General features: G+C 41.6%; 1 protein-coding gene across 5 annotated transcripts; it reads left to right on the top strand.

Moving 5' to 3' along the window:
* The first annotated feature begins 9,619 nt into the window (after positions 1–9,619).
* Positions 9,620–15,969, top strand: LOC113579577 (adenosine 3'-phospho 5'-phosphosulfate transporter 2). Of its 5 annotated transcripts, none has more exons than XM_027013623.3 (11): positions 9,620–10,129; positions 10,426–10,473; positions 10,587–10,814; positions 11,384–11,505; positions 12,118–12,272; positions 13,705–13,812; positions 14,015–14,112; positions 14,343–14,435; positions 14,581–14,692; positions 14,812–14,881; positions 15,293–15,969. In XM_027013623.3, exons 2-11 carry the CDS (start codon positions 10,471–10,473, stop codon positions 15,441–15,443), a joined length of 1,140 nt encoding a protein of 379 aa, XP_026869424.2. In that variant the 5' UTR covers positions 9,620–10,129; positions 10,426–10,470; the 3' UTR covers positions 15,444–15,969. The 5 variants fall into 5 exon arrangements, with proteins under 5 accessions (XP_026869424.2, XP_026869423.2, XP_026869427.2 ...); XM_027013622.3 differs by having other exon boundaries at positions 9,620–10,311; XM_027013626.3 differs by lacking the exon at positions 10,426–10,473 and having other exon boundaries at positions 9,620–10,311.
* The last annotated feature ends 3,642 nt before the right edge of the window (positions 15,970–19,611 follow it).

Below are 19,611 nucleotides of genomic sequence, written 5' to 3'. Positions count from 1 at the left end.
TTTGATTGAGGTTGAGGTATTTCTTGGACTGAGATAGATTCATTAGGTAGATTCATGTAAATTTTTTGGTATTGTTTTAAAACAATTTGGGATTCATACTATTATTCTCACACACTATTTACACCTAGCCATGCAATAAGCCAACAAAAAATAAAAATGCAAACAATGTTTCTGAAGTCATGCTACACCGAGACAATTGCAGGGTTGAAGAATGTGAATAATAAAGAGAATCCTCTCATTATATAATCCTCAGTTACAATAGTACAGGGCAAAGCAGCTTTTCAGCCACAATATCAGCGGTTATTGCAAATACACTGAAAAAGCATAAATTCAGACAGCTCCAATTCAGATTTTTTAAATTCCCAACTTCTTATTTCAAGCAGGGTTTAAGAACTGTGGATTATTCTGGAAACATCTGGGATTTTCTTCTGCGTTTTGGGTTTTTGGAAACTTCAGAGGTTTCCAGAGGTTTCCTCAGATTACTGCAAGACTAACAGATGGTTTTTCTCCACGCCCTGATCCTGTAGCTTTACTCCAGCTTAACTACTGCTGTTCTAAGGACTGCTGTCTACTGGGTGCGTATGACGACATGACATTGGAACTTTCATCAACACATAAAAACCTGCATCAAAATTATTAATCTGAATTTACTATATTGGGGTAATTAAAGAAATCTGAAAGTTGTCAGCATTTTGTTGGAGATGTTGCTGGTTTTTGTCAAATGTGGAAAGCTCATTTGCATTAGTTTACTCTGTATTCGGTGAAAATAGAGCATTACTAGTCCTCATGAGAGCACAGCAATAATATTCTCTCACTATTACACATCCGACCGTGTACAATGGAATAAGATACAGCTGAAAAGATTTTATATTTTAGAATTTATATTCCTGAATATTTAGAGCAAAAAGACATGCTTTTTGTTGTTAAATGGATCACATATGACTTAAAACGCCTACAGATATACCTTACATGATCTTATTAAGTGAATACATATCTGCCATCACAGTTCATAAGGGAAACTTCACTGAATGTATTAAGAAAACTTGGAAAATTAGATGCTTTAGGGGACAGAACATGGTCATTACATCACACATGCTATTAATAAATTTCAGCGTCTGATTCTCTTCAATCAATGCAAATAGTTAAATTCAAATCGAATGTCTGTCTTAAAACAAGCTGCTATAAAAAGTGCATATTGTTTTGTTTATGCTGGAAATAACATCATACCTCAACGTTATTACAGTATAATTCGTTCGAAATGCTAACATGGATGTGCAGCGCTTGTAAAAGTTCCCATGTGTACGCACAGAACTTGAGCTGTGCAGAGACGGATCCTGGCTCCTCCGAGACGCGTACGACGAAGATACGCCTTTACTGTGCTACACGCCTTTACTGTGCTATATTCCTTTACTGTGCTACACGCCTTTACTGTGCTATACGCTTTTACTGTGCTACACGCCTTTACTGTGCTACACGCCTTTACTGTGCTATATTCCTTTACTGTGCTACACGCCTTTACTGTGCTACACGCCTTTACTGTGCTATATTCCTTTACTGTGTTACACGCCTTTACTGTGCTATACGCTTTTACTGTGCTACACGCCTTTACTGTGCTACACGCCTTTACTGTGCTATATGCCTTTACTGTGCTATACGCTTTTACTGTGCTACACGCCTTTACTGTGCTACACGCCTTTACTGTGCTATATGCCTTTACTGTGCTATACGCTTTTACTGTGCTACACGTCTTTACTGTGCTACACGCTTTTACTGTGCTACACGCTTTTACTGTGCTATATGCCTTTACTGTGCTGCACACTTTTACTGTGCTACACGCTTGGTTGAGTCCCCGCAAAGCTCGTGTCTCTCAGCCCCGGACAGTACTGAGAAGCAGCACTCACCCACACATTGCTTCGCTCAATTTGTAATGTTGTCTCTCTTTGAGGAGAAAGAATTTGAAATTGGAACCATTTGATAAGCAGTCCTGGAGTAAGAAAATCAGCCTGAAATGAGATCATGCAAGCCAAAGAGCGTTTAACCATGGGGTAAAGGGAGAGAGGTATAGAAGAGGAAGGAAAAACCAAACACGCAGCCTTACGTGAATCTGTTAAAATTGTGGTTTTGATGGCATGTGCGCGTACCAGTTGTATTTTTGTTTAGTGTTTTTTGTAAGAACACTTGAGAATAACCTTTTCCAGGACATGGTTTAACAACTTTGTATCAGTGAGACATTAGACTTTTTAGCGCATTTGTGTGTGTGTGTGTGTGTGTGTGTGTGTGTGTGTGTGTGTGTGTGTGTGTGTGCATAAAGAGCTATTACCGACATTCAATAGCTCATCTATCTTAACTTGCGTTAGAAGTGGTACCTCTCGAACTATTAATCATACGAGTCTCGGAGTATTGGATTCCAATGATGCAGCTCAACGATCTCACAACAGCAGCTTCAAAGAACTGTTTCACCTGAGCCTGTCAAAGAAGTCCCTCCTTCTGCTGACAGACTCTGGTTAGAGATTCATACCACGATATGGATGGATATTCCAGTTCCAATCTACTGAAAGAAAGATCTGTTAGTTTGGCAGCTGGACCATCCAGTTATGAAGTTATGCTATGAAAGTGCACAAAGAAGAGCTGCAGTTCAAAGAATGGTAATTTTTTATTTGCCTTGGCCTTCATTCTGAGCTGAGGTTCTGGTGACATCAAGAGGTTCCACAGAGGTCTTGTGATCTGTCGGTAGAGTCCATCTCATGTCTTCCTAACGTCAGCACATCGGCGGACATAGAGAACACACAGGGTGAGAAAGTGGTGGCATGTGCGTATCCATCATGCAGTGAGGTGGATGTACTCAGGTCAGAGGTGAGGGTATAGGACTGCTAGTCTGTTGGTTCAGTTTAACACCACATGTATCTGTCCCTCATGTGTATCTGTCTCTGTGCATTTACAAATACAACATTTAGCAGACGACCTTGTCCAGAGCGAGTGGGGATGAAGGGAATCGTGACATGTCACTGAACGCAGGCCACAGACAAGGTGAGTGTTTAAAAAAGAAGGAAAGAAACAGCTGCCTGTACCTGTTGGGGATCATGCCTGGAGCCCTTAAGGAGGGCAAAAAGAAGACAGACTGGTCTTATGACTGACACACACACACACACACACACCACGATATAGCACGTTATGGATTCAATAAGATGCTGTCTATTTTCTTATGATCCAGAAAAATTTTTCTGTCCTATTTTGTACAAACTGAGGTAACTCAAATTAGCCATAATTATTATGTAAAAAAGCATTCCAGAAATTATGATTGGTGATTTTGCTGTAAGATGTAATGTCACACAACATGCCTACAATTCAGATATCAATGTACTTGTTGCTTTGAAACAATAGCAACAGTCTTTATGAATAATAAAATGTATTTAAATGTATTTAACTATTTAAATAAGTCTCTTTTTTACATGGAAATTATTCTTGTCACTATATTAATTTAAAACAAAGTGTTAAACACTTTTGTCCAAACAAGCTAAAAGTTAATTCCAGTTTTAGGCCGGCACCTGGTTTCTTGAAAGAAGTAATTTCCTGAGGAAGGGTGAAACGGGGGTTCTGGCAAAACTATCAGGGATTGAACACAAGAGGACTTGAGAAATGTTAATGCATTATTAATATCTGAATACAAATGTGTCTGAAACCCATAAAATCTTTCGAAGAACTCCAGGTAGTTGAAAGTGTTGTCAGCGATAATGGTTTTCAATTATTTAGGACTCCGTCTGGCGAATGGAGTTGGAGCACGTTCACTATATGCTGTGGTGAGACCAGGATCTATACTGGTAGTGGTGTACTTTATAAGATTTAATTTTTTTAGAAGTGGTTAGGAATTTACAGGCCGTAGTATTTCTTTGATTATTTGTTCCTGTATTTGCGTGTGTGTGTGTGTGTGTGTGTGTGTGTGTGTGTGTGTGTGTGTGTGTGAGTGTGTGAATAAGTAGATGGCTCTCTATACTGATATCCTACTGTGTGGAAGACTTTAAAATACTGTCTCTGTGAAATGTAAAATTTATGAACCCCCCTCCCCCCACAGCCTGCTTGATTTATGTGAAATAATAATACACTATTTAATGCTTAAACATGGCTGCAAGCAATCCATGGCTATCAAGATGTACAATGGAGTAATGGCTAGGGAAGACAAATCACCTCACGGACTGAGGATGCTTGTTTAAGGTTGCTCGGCAGATATATTAAACTATATGTAATTGTACACTAACTCCACGCTGTAGGCAGAGAGAGAGAGAGAGAGAGAGAGAGAGAGAGAATATAAATGCACATACTTTACACTCTTTTAAAGTGCTTGAGGTAAGGTAAGCCATTACCTGCTATTGCATTACCAGCAATTACCTCACCTAACTAAACCATGAAAAAGGCACAATGGCTGCTACTCTAAGGTAGCTTTAGTGATAAAAGCATCAGACTTAAGAGAAGGCTCTTGGAATTTGGATCTTCTCTGGCACGCATGCCAGCACAGATGCTCAGAAGTTAAGGTCTCCCAAATTAGGCCAACTTCCTTTCGTCAGCCCTTGCTAGTACTTAACTCACCACGATCAGTTCAGTCTGAGTTTCATTCCCAAGCAACTCAGCTGACCAAAGAGTTACGTACACCACTTTTAATATGGCCTTCTTTGGTGCGATAGTAATTATGAAAAGAAATTTCTCCGAGGCAGTAGAAACCCAGAAACTATGAAGCAAAGATAATATTGGGAGTCAAATAAGCGGCCTGATGACAACGACCTTCTGTGCAGGTGCTGATTTGTGGCTCAGTGACAGCCATGTTTAATTAAAGCTCATATGTGTGAAGGATCTAGAAGGAAAGGGATGACTCCTCCTGTTTTGCAGTTCATGAAACGTTTTACCAAAGCCTGGCAAGACAAACAAATGGAGTAATTACCAGCCCAATTGAAACCGCCGTTTGGCAACCTGCTGCACTGTGTGATTTTCAAATATAATGCATGAACCCCTCCCGACTCATCCCTCTCTGTTTTGCTTTCTTCCTCTCCTTCTCTTCCTTTTCCTTTCCCTTGGTCTCCTTGCCCCTACCTGCCCATGCCAAGAAAAACACCTCCTCTAAATCCTGTGATTCATATGCAATTACAGCTCATGTGAATCACAGGTGTTGAATTCTTTTTGGCACACCATAAAACATTACATGCGTGATTTGCACAACCAACAAGCTCCATCATTTTACTTTCTTTCCTCCTCCCTGACCACACATTCTCTTTCAGGGCTTTTTACAAAGAGAGGAGCACCCAGCGAGGCCTTAGGAAGTGGAACATGTCACACCGCTGCCCTGCTCAATGTGCTGTGCCCCCTCGAGTGCAGTTTCGGAATGCACATTTGTGTGGAGTGAGCTCCTCAAACATGCTTCACAGAAGCATATGGAGCTTAAAATGAGGGAATGCAGTAGTAGTAGTAGTGCAGAATGTGTATTGCATCGAATGGCTTATGAGAGTTGAATACTTTCCTTTTTTTTAAGTACAATTAGAAACATTTATTCAAGAAACAAGGTCAGAATGGAGAAATACACACACACACACACACACACACACACACACACACATATATATATATATATATATATATATATATATATATATATATATATATATATATATATAAAACCTTTTTAGATTAAAAATCTAATATGAGGTACAAAGCAAGCAAGGTAACAATATTGCTCAAAGCCAATCTTAACTTAATTAAATGATAGTCTATAATTTGCTTTCTTGTACTTTCCTACATAGAACTATTTTAAATTAAACTGTATCAGATCATGTAAGTCATTCCTTCAAGGTGGGATTTAATATATATAGTATTTACAAACTTTTTCAGAAATTCCTCTCCTGCAATCAGTGGTTAATCAAGGTGAAGTTAATTAATTACAGACTGCACGCACAAACGCACTGGCAGCTTCCAGAGCTAGACACATTCAGACAGAGGTCTGGTTCCCTCTCCTGGTTGCTCTAGAAAAAAAAACTTAAAACACGTCTGAACAGCTGCAGACGTTTCGATGCACATTTGAAACATGAGGCTCTGTATCAGTCCCAAACAGGAATCCGTGTAATGCATAACAGAAAATAATCTGTATTTAAACTTCTCAAATGAGTTCTCAGATAGTAATGCATCAGGCCAGAATACAGTAGCATTATATTCAGGAGGCTACAGTGAAACAACATTTTTTAAAACAAGTTTTCATTTTATGTGTGTGCATCAAGAGCCTTAGTGTTATTAAAACATTGCATAACTGTGCAACTGTAAAAGCATCTTATACGTGAATGTGTGGTTTCAGACAGTTCAGGTCTGAAGGCAGAAACCTTGCCTCAGTGATGTCTGGGATGTGCTGTCGTCTCTTCTTTTAATCATAAAGACATAAAATATAAATCAGGTCAGCAGAGTTCATCTCGGAGAAAGCTAGTATATAAACATCACCAAGCTTCCTTGTTCAAGTGAACAGGCCTCAAATAGCAGAGAGAGAGAGAGAGAGAGAGAGAGAGAGAGAGAGAGAGAGAGAGAGAGAGAGAGAGAGAGAGTGCATGTGAAGGAGGGAGAGACAGGGAGAGAGAGAGAAGAGGAAAGAGAAAAGTCAGAGCAGCAAGTCTAGTAGATCAGAGGAAATAACATGATGGAGGATATGAGCTCTAAGTAGAGTAATACAGCAGAGATAGCATCTGCTTCCCTAGACATTCAGCAGGAAAAGGACAACAGAAAGAGCATTTTAGCTTGGTATGAGGGCGTCCGAATGCCTTATTAAGGAACCTTCAACTTAATATGAGATTGGGAAACATTAAAGGGATACTCCAGAACAGGGCCTTTCCCCCAATATCAGAAGACTCAAGCATTGTATGACATTTCAAGATTATTTTCCCTCTGTCAGTTGCCAGATGTCAGTTTTGAAGGTATAACTGTTGGATGGAAGAGGCAGAGTTACAAGGGCTGGTTTCACCTGTAATGTTGGGTCATAGCAGGATAGGTGTTGGCAGTTTTTATACTGGGATCATGCTCTAAAAAGACCATCACACTGGACATTGTGGGGATACCTACAGGAAACATAACACTGCACCTAATAACTGTAATAGTAGATATTAATGACATCTCATTTTGATTCAAATGTCATTTTAAATAAACAACAACAACAAAACAAAACAAACATATATATATATATATATATATATATATATATATATATATATATATATATATATATATAGTCATTGTCATGGAATAACTGAAAATCAGTTACTATAAAAATCCACAACTTCACTAGACATTATTCAGAGGTTTTGAGTTACTTTCTTGAAGATCAGTCTGTTTTAGACACAAACATACCATTTTAACAAGGCAGATGTTTAATCCCCATGTGGGAATCTCGTCTAATACAGACTTCCATTCAATCTCTGGCCTCAAAATTGTCACTCACATCAAAACTGTCACACGTGATTTTAATTTCTGTTTTATTAGACTTGTCTAAAAATCATTTAATCCGACAGTAGGTGGTGGGGTGTAAGCGTAAGGAGACTGATTTATGTCAAATTGTCACATGCATTACATGGACAAAAATTTACATCGATTTAAAAAATAATTAATTAATGAATACGTACATACACACATAAGCAAGCCCAACCTTCAGAGCATTAGTATCAGCTCTATATTTGCACATTTTTAGGCCTTGTTAAGGTGCCATGCAAAAGAGCTTCACGCATCCTCACTGGCCATACGCTTCTGTGAACTGGTTACGCATATGCTGAGAAGCAGTCTGACCAATGGCTGCGTTTCGGGCGTGTACATGCTCGACCAATTGTGGCAAGCGAGAAGGCGGGACCTATAAAGAATGGTCAAAGCAATTCAAGAACAGCAATGATGTGTGTGGAGACCGTAGAAAGCAAATGTCGACATGAAAGAAAAGACAAATCCTGGCCAAATACATTTTTAACTTCTAAAAAGAGGATGTATGGCCACCCTAGATTAAATATCAGAATTTTTTCGTGCATGCGTCTCTCCTTAAATGCTTTCTAAAATGACTCATCTTCTGCCATTGAAACAGACAACAGGTGGATATGAATTCTAATCAGATCAGTTCGCAGGATTAGTTTGAGCGTCCCAGAAGATTGAGTTCCCTCTGAATCACAGCGCAACAGGCCTTATTGGGTCCAAATTGAACTGTTTCAGAGGCCATTTTTTCTCCTGCCCATTTAATATTTTATTCATCAATGGGCATGTGGTGTGCTGTATGTCTATCACAAGAATATGTACCTCCCTGAATAATCAATAAATATTTATTTCATTATTTAGTATCTCATGAGAAGGAGGGCAAAAGGCAAAATTCATTCCACAAATCCATCACTGCTGAGTTCACTTTGAAAGTTGGGTGAGAAAAGTGCTGTGAGCATGTAAACAGCTCTGTGCATTGCTGAATACTATTAGTGGGCCGTAAAAATGGTGCGGCCGTCTCTCTGGGACCATGACACGGCGAGCAGGCCGGCCAAGAAAGAACAGTAAATTCACCAAGATTAATTAACCCCCGGCTTGGCGGACATTTCCAGGTCTCTATCTCAGTGACCCCGTAAACGTACGCGGGACGCGTCTGTCCGTGGCGGCGGGCAAAGGAGTGGGGGCTCACATTCAGAGGTATGAGTTATTAAGAGTATTTTTTGAATAGATGGAAAAATTGTAGCCCGGCTATTTAGTGTCATAAAGCTGGAGCTCCGTGGCAGAGGGGCTCAGCGGGACAGGAGGCAATACCACTCCAATCAAATCTGAGATGGATGAGGGATGGGTCTGTCCACTCGGAGTTTTTATATTGGCAAAGGAGCTGGGAGGGAATAATGCCATCCGTGAGTGAATTAACCTCTCGCCACGGATGGAGACTGCCCCTGTCATCCAGCGCGGAAGGGAGGGGAAATGGATGGGACGGGCAGAGCGAGAGAGAGGGGAATAGCCTCCTCTTACCGTCTCTCTTATACTGAATGGGTACTATTACAGTTAAATAGCTAGTCTTGGTTTAGGCCATGCATTGGTTGGGTTTGTGGCACTCAGTAAATAGAAACTGCAAAATTAGTAGCCTATCTTCCCTTGCACATATACGAAAAAAAAGTGCCAAATAATCTTCCTTTTACGTCTTTTGTTAATCAGGGTAGACTGGATAAACAAGTTCCACTACAACAGAGTGCTGTTTTTTTTGCTTTGTTTGCTTTGCTTTGTTTTTAACAAACCTAAACGTCGTAGCCAAGTCATTAGTTAGCTCCAACAATGTATAATGGATTCATCGCAAGAAATAAATAAGGTATGAAAACTAACACTGTTTAATGTAACTTTCTTACGATATTCAGAACAAATCCATCAAATGCAATTCAACTAAACGTGTTCTACATTATCCCCCGTTACTTCGGTTTAGTTTATGATTTTGGCGAGTTTTTAACTTAAGTGCAGCAGTCCGGTCGACCCTGTAAACAAGTGTTGAACGCAGGATTAACACGGAGTCGGAACATTACTCGGCAAGGAGAAACGAATGCGCGCGACCAATGGCGCCGCGGCTCCACGGGTCAGAGTTCGCGTGCGGAGGAAGTCGCTGGCTCGCGGCGGTGTCTGCGCACGGCGCTGCCGGGAGACGGCTGTAGCAGGGATAAGCGCTACCTTAGCACACTGTAGCGATGTAGCTGGCTGGCTGGCTGGCTAGCTGAAGTGCCACAATACCGCTGTACTGGACTGAAGTTACTAAGAACGAAGCGCTCACGGCGGCAACCGAAATAATAAACGCCAGACTCTTACAAAGAAGCTTCAGCTAAGCGTTAACGTGCTGCAGCCAGTCCCGGAAGTTTTATTTAGCCTTATAGCTAGCCATTTAGCTTTTAGCTTGTGTTCTTGGCGAGTTGACGTGCTTGCCAGTTGTGTTGACCGTCACTGTTTTAGCTGTCTCTTTTGTACGTTGATAAATGACTGAGGTGGTGAATATGTTTGAGCGTCGTTGTTATGTTCCTGACTGGCATTCCAGGTGCCTTACAGGCCATTTGATAGTGTCATAGCAGAGATCTGTTTGTTCTCCTATGCCTCACACGAATCGACAAATCGCATTTCACTTCTGTTGTTAGTTCAGGTAAGCGCATCCTGTCTGGATGACGTGTCGTATGGTATTTGAGGGTTGTAGGGAAAATGCGCAGTAATCTCCAATGGAAAACAAGCCTAAAATAACTAGCAACACGTAGCCAAAGCCAGCCGCCCATCATTAATGGTACAGATTTTGAATGACCGTGGTCAAAGATTGCTATTCTTAAGGAGGTAGCTTCCAGACCATTAAGTACTTCTAGTTCAACAGAATGCTATTAAACCGTTTTGTTGTATTTTCTTTAAATCTCAATTGTATTTCCAATTTATCTATGTATGTTACACTAGGCTAGTCTAACTTAAATAATAATTGAATAAGAAAAGTTCAAGATTATGGTAAGGAATATTACATTTCCTTCATTTGAAGTGACATCGAACTGTGCTGCTGTACAAACTGTACAAACATGGCTTTGGTGATATGACTGATTGCATCTCCTCTAAATCCACAGGATCCTGCAGACACAATGAGTTCCAAATTTGGGCTGATCAACTATAATGTCCGGAAACACATCTCCATCTCCATACCTTCCTCCACAGAGGTGATGTCCCCACACATCAAATCTGTCGAGGATCTTCGAGTGCTAGGGGTCAACCTAAGCAATTTCAACACTCTGACACAGTTCTTCATCTGTGTAGCGGGAGTCTTCCTCTTTTACCTCATCTATGGTTACCTGCAGGTATGAAGCTTCTATGCTCTTATTGGCATGGGTATGGGTTTATAACTGGTAGTATGGCTCTAACCTGACAAGCTTGTTTTAATTGCAAGTAAGATGATTAGTTTGACTAAACCTCGCAACAATAGCAACTGCAGCCAGCAATAATCTGAAATGAGATATTGTCTTTGTTTGAAAAACCTGAATCACTGCTTATCAAAGATCTGATAAAATAAGCATATGAAGTATCTTACTGTGCTGGATTTATTCACTTGCATATATGAAAGGACACAAATCGCAGCTCCTTTAAGGTTATGTCACGTGTGCGTCTCAGCCTCTTATGTGGAGCATGTATTATCATTTGAGGTGTAAGTAACAGGAGTATCAAACTCAGGCTGAAACAGTGCACAGTTTGGTGTTTATGCAGTTCACCTTGTCAGGGTGGCTTGGTTTCCCCACTGACCTGACTCAGCTGTGTTAAATCAAGGAGAGCTTTAATCTCTGCAGTGTTTGTTCCCTGCAGGCATCTGATGCTTCTAGATTATTCATCATTTTTTGATATCCTCCAAGTCTGTCTCACTTTCTCCCTTTAGGAACTGATATTCTCCATAGAAGGTTTCAAACCCTTCGGTTGGTACCTCACCCTGGTCCAGTTTGGGTTCTACTCCATATTTGGCCTCATCGAACTTCAACTTACACAGGACAAGAGGAGAAGGTGGGTGGAGCCTACATAGCTTGACTTGGAGAGGAAGGGTTAGCATTAGGGTTAAAGGTTGTCATCATGGATACAGAATATTTAATGAGACTCCGTTTCTAGAAATAGCTGGTTTCTTGGCTGACTCTGTTTATGAAAAGGTTGCAGATTAACATGATTAACCAGATTAACATTAAGGGTCTCTATTGTGTGACATTGGTTGTCACAAACTCCCACTCTTGATTTGATTGTCTGTTTTGGATTCAAATGTATTGTGGAAAATTAAAGCAATCAGTAACATCAAAAGCTATTTCAGTTCTCAAAATGAGAAATTTAGAATTCAGTATGTAATAACACCCACAGTCAGTCAAGTAAAGAGTCATTGCTCCAGCAGGTAAGGCCTAATTAATATCTTAAATTCCTCACCACACATTTTTAAACAGCAGCCCTCTGATCAGCCCACTGAGCCCAATGTGCATTTAACATGGGAACTTCATCACAGGGCAGACATCACCATGGTTAGTCACTAAGTTTTGTTTTTTGGCTCAGGTTTTGCTCCCGTCTCCGTCCTGTGTACTGCCATGCAGAACCAACATGTTTAAGATGTTTTGCTTTCTTCTGAACCACTTTCAGGATCCCAGGAAAAACATACATGATCATAGCATTTCTAACGGTTGGGACCATGGGCCTTTCCAATACATCGCTGGGATACTTGAACTATCCAACGCAAGTCATCTTCAAGTGCTGCAAACTCATTCCTGTTATGATCGGTGGAGTTTTCATACAAGGTAAATGACAGAATGGGTGTGGGAATCCAAGAAAGATGATCACTAAGTCGTCCCCATATACTGTTTGTTAAGCACAGCACTGGTGGTCTCAGTGTGATATTGAAAACCCTTGCAATATGCACATAGGCAGTCTGATAAATTTAAACTGCCGTTTTGAGTTCAGATGATGTGCGTTCTCTGAATGTTTAGACAAGTATTTGTCAACACGTAGGCCTACTTCAATACGATGTCTCATGGAAACATCACATTGTCATATCACATATGCAGCATTGTAACTGCAGTATAATACTTCATGTATGTAGCCTTAATAACCACTGAGGACAATATGGATTTACAGACTAAAAACAAGCCGATAAGTGTTCTAAGGTTTCTCCTTCATGTTCGACTCCTTTCAATAGCTCCTCTCATGCTCTTTAATCCATCACTCAGAGCAGTGACCATCGTCCAGCCTTTGTAGGTGCTTTCACTTTTCACGTTATTAACGCAAGCGTTAGGCTTCTTGGAGAAAGCAGGGAAAAGGGCATGAGATAGAAGGAGAGATGAAGAGAGCCAAATTCAGCCTCTCTCCTTTCATCTCCCCATCATTTTCTCAAGCTTTCCCATAGCACTGATCACTTTTTTTATTTCTTCTTTTCTTTGTGGGGATATTTTTTCTTTCTTGCCGTTGTGGTCCTCTGGTCCCCTGGGGCTGGTGTGTTGCGTGCTGGATGCCAGTCCATCAAAGCATCCCAGAATCAAAGAGTTACAGACCAACCTGCTGCGTCACCTTGTCATCCCCACGGCAACGGACCGCTTCTGAATACCTTGTGTGTCTCTATACTTTTTTTTCCTCTCTCTCTCTCCTGCTTGGCAGTTGTTTTTTTTTTGTTTTTTTTTTTTGTTTTTTTTTTCCACATGTCCAACCTCAAATAGGCAGGCATCATCTCTGTTTCACTCTCTCCTGTTTGGCTGGTGATTGAATTGAGAAGTCCTACAACAAGAGGAAGAAATCCCTCCCGCCCTGATTGTTGAGCTGATGAAGGCAACTTTTTGTCAAGGGCTGAGTTTGTTCAGAGGTCCGACCTGAAGCCGGTGTCAGTGCAGATGCTGTCAGCCATGCTGATCTGAAGCTCTGGCTCTCAGCATGCCACCCAGCCCATCCCCACCTGACCCCACCCGACCCCACATGACTGCAGCTCCAGAGCCACAGAGGATAATCTGGAGCCTCAGTTTCCCTGGCTGACGCATCGGGCCCTGGCCCCGGCCACTGAGCCCAGCCGAGCAAAGCCTGTGGGTCTGGTTCAGTAACGGTGCATATGCTTGAGAGAGTTGACAGGTGCCAAAGCAAACTCAGTTCACCCTTGGAGTTCTCATTTGTTAAAGTTAAGGAGAGGGTTTTTTGACTTCTTAAGGTAGTGTTTGTTGTTGTTTACAGCGATGGTTTGCATTGCAGGGAAACGCTACAACTTTGCCGATGTATCTGCTGCCTTGTGCATGAGTCTGGGTCTCATCTGGTTCACGCTTGCAGACAGCAAGGTCGCACCAAATTTCAATTTGACAGGTAGTGTGCTGCTTCTTATCTATCAGTGTACAATGGAATAAAGTTTTCTGTGCTGTGCAGCTGAACTGATTTTGTGTACAGATAATCATTCTGGCTGTTGTAAAATTATTATTATTATTATTTTTTGGTGTGGTTTTGTTTTTGTTTGTTTTTCATTTTTTTGAAAATTGTTATTTGGGGGGGTGGGGTGATTTTCTCTCAGGGGTTATACTCATCTCCCTGGCGCTTTGTGCCGATGCTGCTATTGGCAACGTGCAGGAAAAAGCCATGAAGCTACACAATGGGTCCAACTCTGAAATGGTAAAACCACTTCCAGCAGGCACACCAGCAGTTTTCCTGGGTTACTTCAAGTTTTGTAGCCAGAATCCAATTCTCATATTCAGTTTTATACAACTTGTAGCTTGAGTGTTCCATAGAAATGAAACCCATCTTTTCACATCATTAAGCATGTTCACCATCATTTCACCCTGTTCTGTGACATTTATTTATATGGTGCTTTTTATAACTATTTGTCTGTTTCTCTGTTTCAGGTCTTGTATTCTTACTCTATTGGGTTTGTGTACATTCTACTTGGTCTGCTATGTATGGGTGGACTGGCACCTGCAGTGGCCTTCTGTTCTCAGGTCAGCTTTTACACATACTGCATGAACAGAAGCCACAGTTCTGTTAAATATATGGCATAAAATGTTTGCAATATTTCACATTTCTATATATTGACACAGATCAAAGATTTGAATGTGTTAAGTCTTGTTGTTGTCTCTGCGTCAGCACCCGTTGACCACATACGGCTACGCGTTCTTCTTTTCTCTGACCGGTTACTTCGGCATTTCCTTCGTGCTGGCCTTGATAAAGCTCTTCGGAGCTCTGGTGGCCGTCACAGGTGAGCCGCTTGCACCTGATACTGAGCAGTTTTGTCTGTTCTGACAAACCTGCTTATGACCGCTCAGTGTTTGAGCGGTACCGTGAATTTATTTAGTTTTTTCTCTTTTTCTCTCTTAGTGACAACGGGAAGGAAGGCCATGACGATCGTCCTGTCATTTTTATTCTTCACAAAACCCTTCACTTTTCAGTGAGAACTCTAATCCATGATTATCACAGCGCTGCTTGCACAGGACAGACATGAAGTTAACAGTACTGACATTGTGTTCTTAGCCCAGTATAACCAATATATTTAAAGTCTGCATACTTTACTGAGAGCTTGTATGCACACTCATTTATATGTAGCACACACACATTTTTATGCTTGGGGTCGATTAACTCAAGGGTGGACTACAAGAAAAGTTTGTGCTAAATATTACAGCAGCAAAAGAGCCTTTCTCGAAAAGCACATTGTAAAAATATCTTGCAGTACCATAACCCCTTAAAATTATAAAAACGAGAGCGCGATACTTTTGTAGTTCTTTCTAGGGCAGGATCTATACTGCACGCTCATTGCATGTTTCTTTTTGTGTATTGATGGCTGTCCCTGTGTCTGGCGCAGGTATGTGTGGGGAGGGCTGCTGGTCGTCTTTGGGATCTTCCTCAACGTTTACAGCAAAAACAGGGACAAAATGAAGCTGCCCTCAATCGCCGAGCTCCGCAAGCTTGTGCTCAACGGCAGGAAGGGTCGCATGCTCTCTCAGACTGTGTAGGCAAGTGACCTCTGACCTCACCTTTATGGGGTTTCTCCATTCAAGTGGATGGGTGCCGTGGTAGCAAGTTCAACGCAGCGACCTGCGGTCCTCTGACAAGGCTTGGCAACAGGGACCAGTGGGTGAACTATAGGGAGAGTGACGATTTTAGCCAAACGGCAGTTTATTGCACCAGCCAGAGGTGTAATCCTGTCGGCCGGGTGACAGCAAAACTGTGAAAGGAGAAAAAGAGACTCCTCCCTAATCATGTCTGAACTGGATGATTAATCAAAAGGATCATCGCAGTAATCTCTTTTTCACCTGCATGTGCCACAAACACTGGCGTCCTTTTACACAGAAGCCAGTCATTTCCATTTTTCTTTTCTTTTTAAAATTTTTTAATTTAACTGTGAGTAAAAGAGGGAAAACAAGTAATATGACTGTATCCTAATGTTTATCAGTGTGTCAACTGCCATATTTGCTATCCATTAATTTGGTGAAAGGGCAGCTCCTTTTACATTAAAAATAAACTGGGAAGTTTATCCAAGCGGACTGAAGTGGTTGTCAGAGCAACAGCGTGAGTAGCTTGCCAGGCATCTCTTATCCACTGGCTGCAGCACAGAGAGTTGAACAGCTGCCAAGCAGCTTCTCAGATGTTTAGCCCTCCGATAGCCCAGGGCTTGTTTGATTAGGAATCCTGGAATAAGATAGCACTAGAAAGAAAACAAACATTGTTCATAGGGCTTGGCTTTAGACCTAATTTAGATGAGCCGTGTGTGTGTCTTTGTGTGTGCGTGCATGTAAGTGAGAGAGAGTGAGAGATGCTTGGGGAAAGCAATATTGTGCAGGCAGTACCTCCCTGTTCTTTGAATCCGCCCATCAGTACAGCTGACTATGACACAACTAGCCAATAACACCCTTGGCTTAAGTCAGGTCATAACTTGTCAAAGTTTAGTGAATCACATGCAGTCAGTGAGTTTCAAATATTGGCACAGAGGCAGCATCTGATGAGGAAGTGTGGCTCTCTTCTCGAACCCTTCCCTTCTCAGCAGCGCAAACCAAAGTTTGGGTTTTAAAGATTCCAAAGCTTTGAAGCATTATTCCTCTCCAGCTTATGTCACTTCCTTAACAGAGTTTGTACTTTTATGACCTAGTGTAAATAATTCTTAAACAGATGAGGGAGCCAGGCTCAAATGATTTCGGTACATTTTTATTTTGAGGAGAAATCAGGCAAAACAAAGCTGTAACCCTAAATTGAGGACATCTAGGTGGAGACCCCAATTTGATTCTGATCCCTGATGGCCACTGGTCAAGAACAGTGAAGCTAGGAGGAGAGGATGTGCTTTTGGTGTTTGCCAGGCCCATGTGACCTTCACAGAGTCTAGTGGTGTCACATTTTCTTTTACATCACGTGGAGAGCTGGGCGTGTGTGTGTGTTGCTTTGCTTAGAAAGAGATGACTCCAGGCTGCACTATGGGAAGAAGGAAAGCCTCTGGAGTATGAGCAGTGTGATGCTATGGGCAATGTTCTGCTGGGAAACCTTGGGTCCTAGCATTCATGAGGATGTTACTAAGATATGTACCACCTACCTAAACACATTTGCAGACCAAATGCACCCCATCATGACAACAGTATTCCCTAATCTCAATTACCTCTTTCTGGCCAAACTGCAAAATTTGTTCAGGAATGTTTTGAGAAACATGACAGAGTTCAAGGTGTTGACTTGGCCTCCAAATTCCTGAGATTGCAAACCGATTGAGTATCTATGGGATGTGCTGGATAAAACCTGTACAATCCATAGTGGCCTCATCTCACAATTTACAGGACTTTAAATGATCTGCTGCTAACATCCTGGTGTCCGAAACCACAGGACACTATCAGAGGTCTTGTGGAGTGTTTGTCTTGTCGGGTCAGAGATGTTTTAGTGGCACAAGGACCTGAACACCTTGTGTGTGAGAGAGTGTGTGTACAAAAGGTTTTCAGAGAAACAGGATGTTTGAGAGAGGTCCTTCATCAGCTGTGTGCAAAGTGCTTCCTAGCTTCCTCATTGAAATTCAGAAGCACTTTTCTTGCACAGCTGATGAAGGACCTCTTGTCTGAATCATCCTATTTCTCTAGAAACTTTGTGTACTTCACTACAATTTTTAATATCTACATGTGTTACTACGGTAGCCTTCTTTGGCTATAAAATTCCCCACTCGCCCTCCTCTAGGCGGACTTTTTCCTTCAAGCTCGGGTCCTCTACCAGAGACCTAGGAGTTTAAGGGTCCAGCATAGTATCCTATCTGTTCCTAGAACTGTGCTCTTCTGTACAGACATCTTGGATGGTGTTCCTGGGATCTGCTGGAACCCCTCTCCCAGTCTGAGAATCGCAGCTCCTAGTGCTCTGATCATCATGGAAATCACAGTATCCTTCACCTTCCACATCTTTTCCAACTCTTCTCTCAGCCCTTGGTATTTTTCAAGCTTTTAGTGTTCCTTGGTCCTGATGTTGCTATCACTTGGGCTCTATCACTACGGCCCTCTTCTGCTGTTTGTCCATCACTACAATGTCTGGTTAGTTAGCCATTACAGTTTGTCACTCTGGATGCCACAATGACCAAGCTAAGTCTCACAGGATCTTGGCTCAGTCATTCTCTGCCACCTTCGGGGGTATCCCAATTTGATCTTCGAACTTCCAGCACATACTCTGCACAGATGTTTCCGTATACTATACCAACCCTTGGTTATGGCATGCCATGTTCTGCCTGATGGCATCTTGCATCCTGCTATTATGTGTTGGATTGTCTCAGGGGCATCTTTGCACAGTGTGGTAGATCTGCCTGGTGCGGTAGATCCCAGCCTCTATTGATCTTGTATTCAGGGCTTGTTCCTGTGCTGCTTTGATTAGTGCCTCCGTGCTATCTTTCAATCCAGCCTTGTCTAGCCATTGGTAGGATTTTGTCATATCAGCTACATCCACCATTTGCTGGTGGTACATACCATGCAACCATCCTCTCATGATGGTTCCTGTTCCTCCTCATTTCATCCAGCTTGTATTTCTGCTTTCTTCTCCTTCCGCTTAGTGTACAGTCTCAAGAGTGCTGAATTTGTGGTGAAACCCTCCACGCATTGTGAAGTTTTCTTGTCTTGAAGTCTGTGGCTTCTATCTCCTCCTTTAGCCCACTGATTAGGCCAGCGGTGTGTCTGATGACTGGCAGAGCATAAGTGTAAGAGCACAGATCTTGTTCTTCCCATTCAGGTGACTTCTCAGGACTTGCCTCACTCTTTGTAGGTATTTAGCTGCTCCAGATATGCTTTTCTGGTATCATTCATTATCCATCCTTGGTGGGTCTGTCCTTATGCTGTTACCCTGCCACCAAGCATACCCTATGGATGGTTTGTATGAGAACATCCTGTTTATTCTCCTGGCTTCGACATTTCCTGTGTACCTCTTCAGACAGGCACCTAGAGCTGTTAATCATTGTTTGGCCATCTCCAAGTCCTCAGGTATGGACAGCTTGTTTTACTTCTCAAGTACCTTCATCACATCTTTCTGCATTTCTATTAGCTGGATAACTCCTCTCCTTGTTGCCCTTATCTTGGCCTCAAATATCCTTCTCCATGGAAGATACTGCTCTTTGATGTTCATCTTTCACATAAGCATCGAAATTATCACTGTTGCAGTGGTGGTGATGGTAGTGCGATGACAGGTTAAAGGGGAAATATCATAACCCCAAAATTTAAAACCAAAACCCTCTATATAAAATGTATGCTTGGAAAGATGAATAATAAATATACATACAGAAGAGTACTGTATTTTAGACATTTTATTTCCAACGGTTAAGATGAAGTCGATGAATAAAAAATGCATTTCTGTGGTAAAAATTTAAGTGAAAACCAGCTTAATGTTTCACATGTTATAAATGTACTTAAGCCATATTCATAAAATATCTTCAATGCCACCCAAATCTTATGAATTCTCCCTCTGCTTTTATTGCATTTAAGATGGTTGAAACGGACGCGTTCTACCCAGCCTTTGTCTGGAAAGTGAAACGTCCGGAGAGAAGGCCGGAGTTGGATAGCGTTATCTATCTTTGTGAGCACTTTGTTTCAAATCATAACCCTTTTAAATGCAGCCAATTTGTCTTAAGGGGCAGCAGTGGAGCGCTTGTTATTATCCGGGCGACTGAAAGGTCCATTTGGATCA

Source organism: Electrophorus electricus, unplaced genomic scaffold (genome assembly GCF_041902795.1).
Source record: "Electrophorus electricus isolate QZ-2024a unplaced genomic scaffold, ASM4190279v1 Scaffold182, whole genome shotgun sequence".
NCBI lineage: Eukaryota > Metazoa > Chordata > Actinopteri > Gymnotiformes > Gymnotidae > Electrophorus > Electrophorus electricus.
This window is presented reverse-complemented; position numbering and strand designations above follow the sequence as displayed.

What these genes read in the sequence shown, in the direction of transcription:
- LOC113579577 (XM_027013623.3), top strand. An exon ending in CAGTGGCCTTCTGTTCTCAG is followed by an intron (nt 14,436 to 14,580) that starts GTCAGCTTTTAC and finishes TCTCTGCGTCAG; the next exon opens with CACCCGTTGACCACATACGG. An exon ending in AGCTCTGGTGGCCGTCACAG is followed by an intron (nt 14,693 to 14,811) that starts GTGAGCCGCTTG and finishes TTTCTCTCTTAG; the next exon opens with TGACAACGGGAAGGAAGGCC.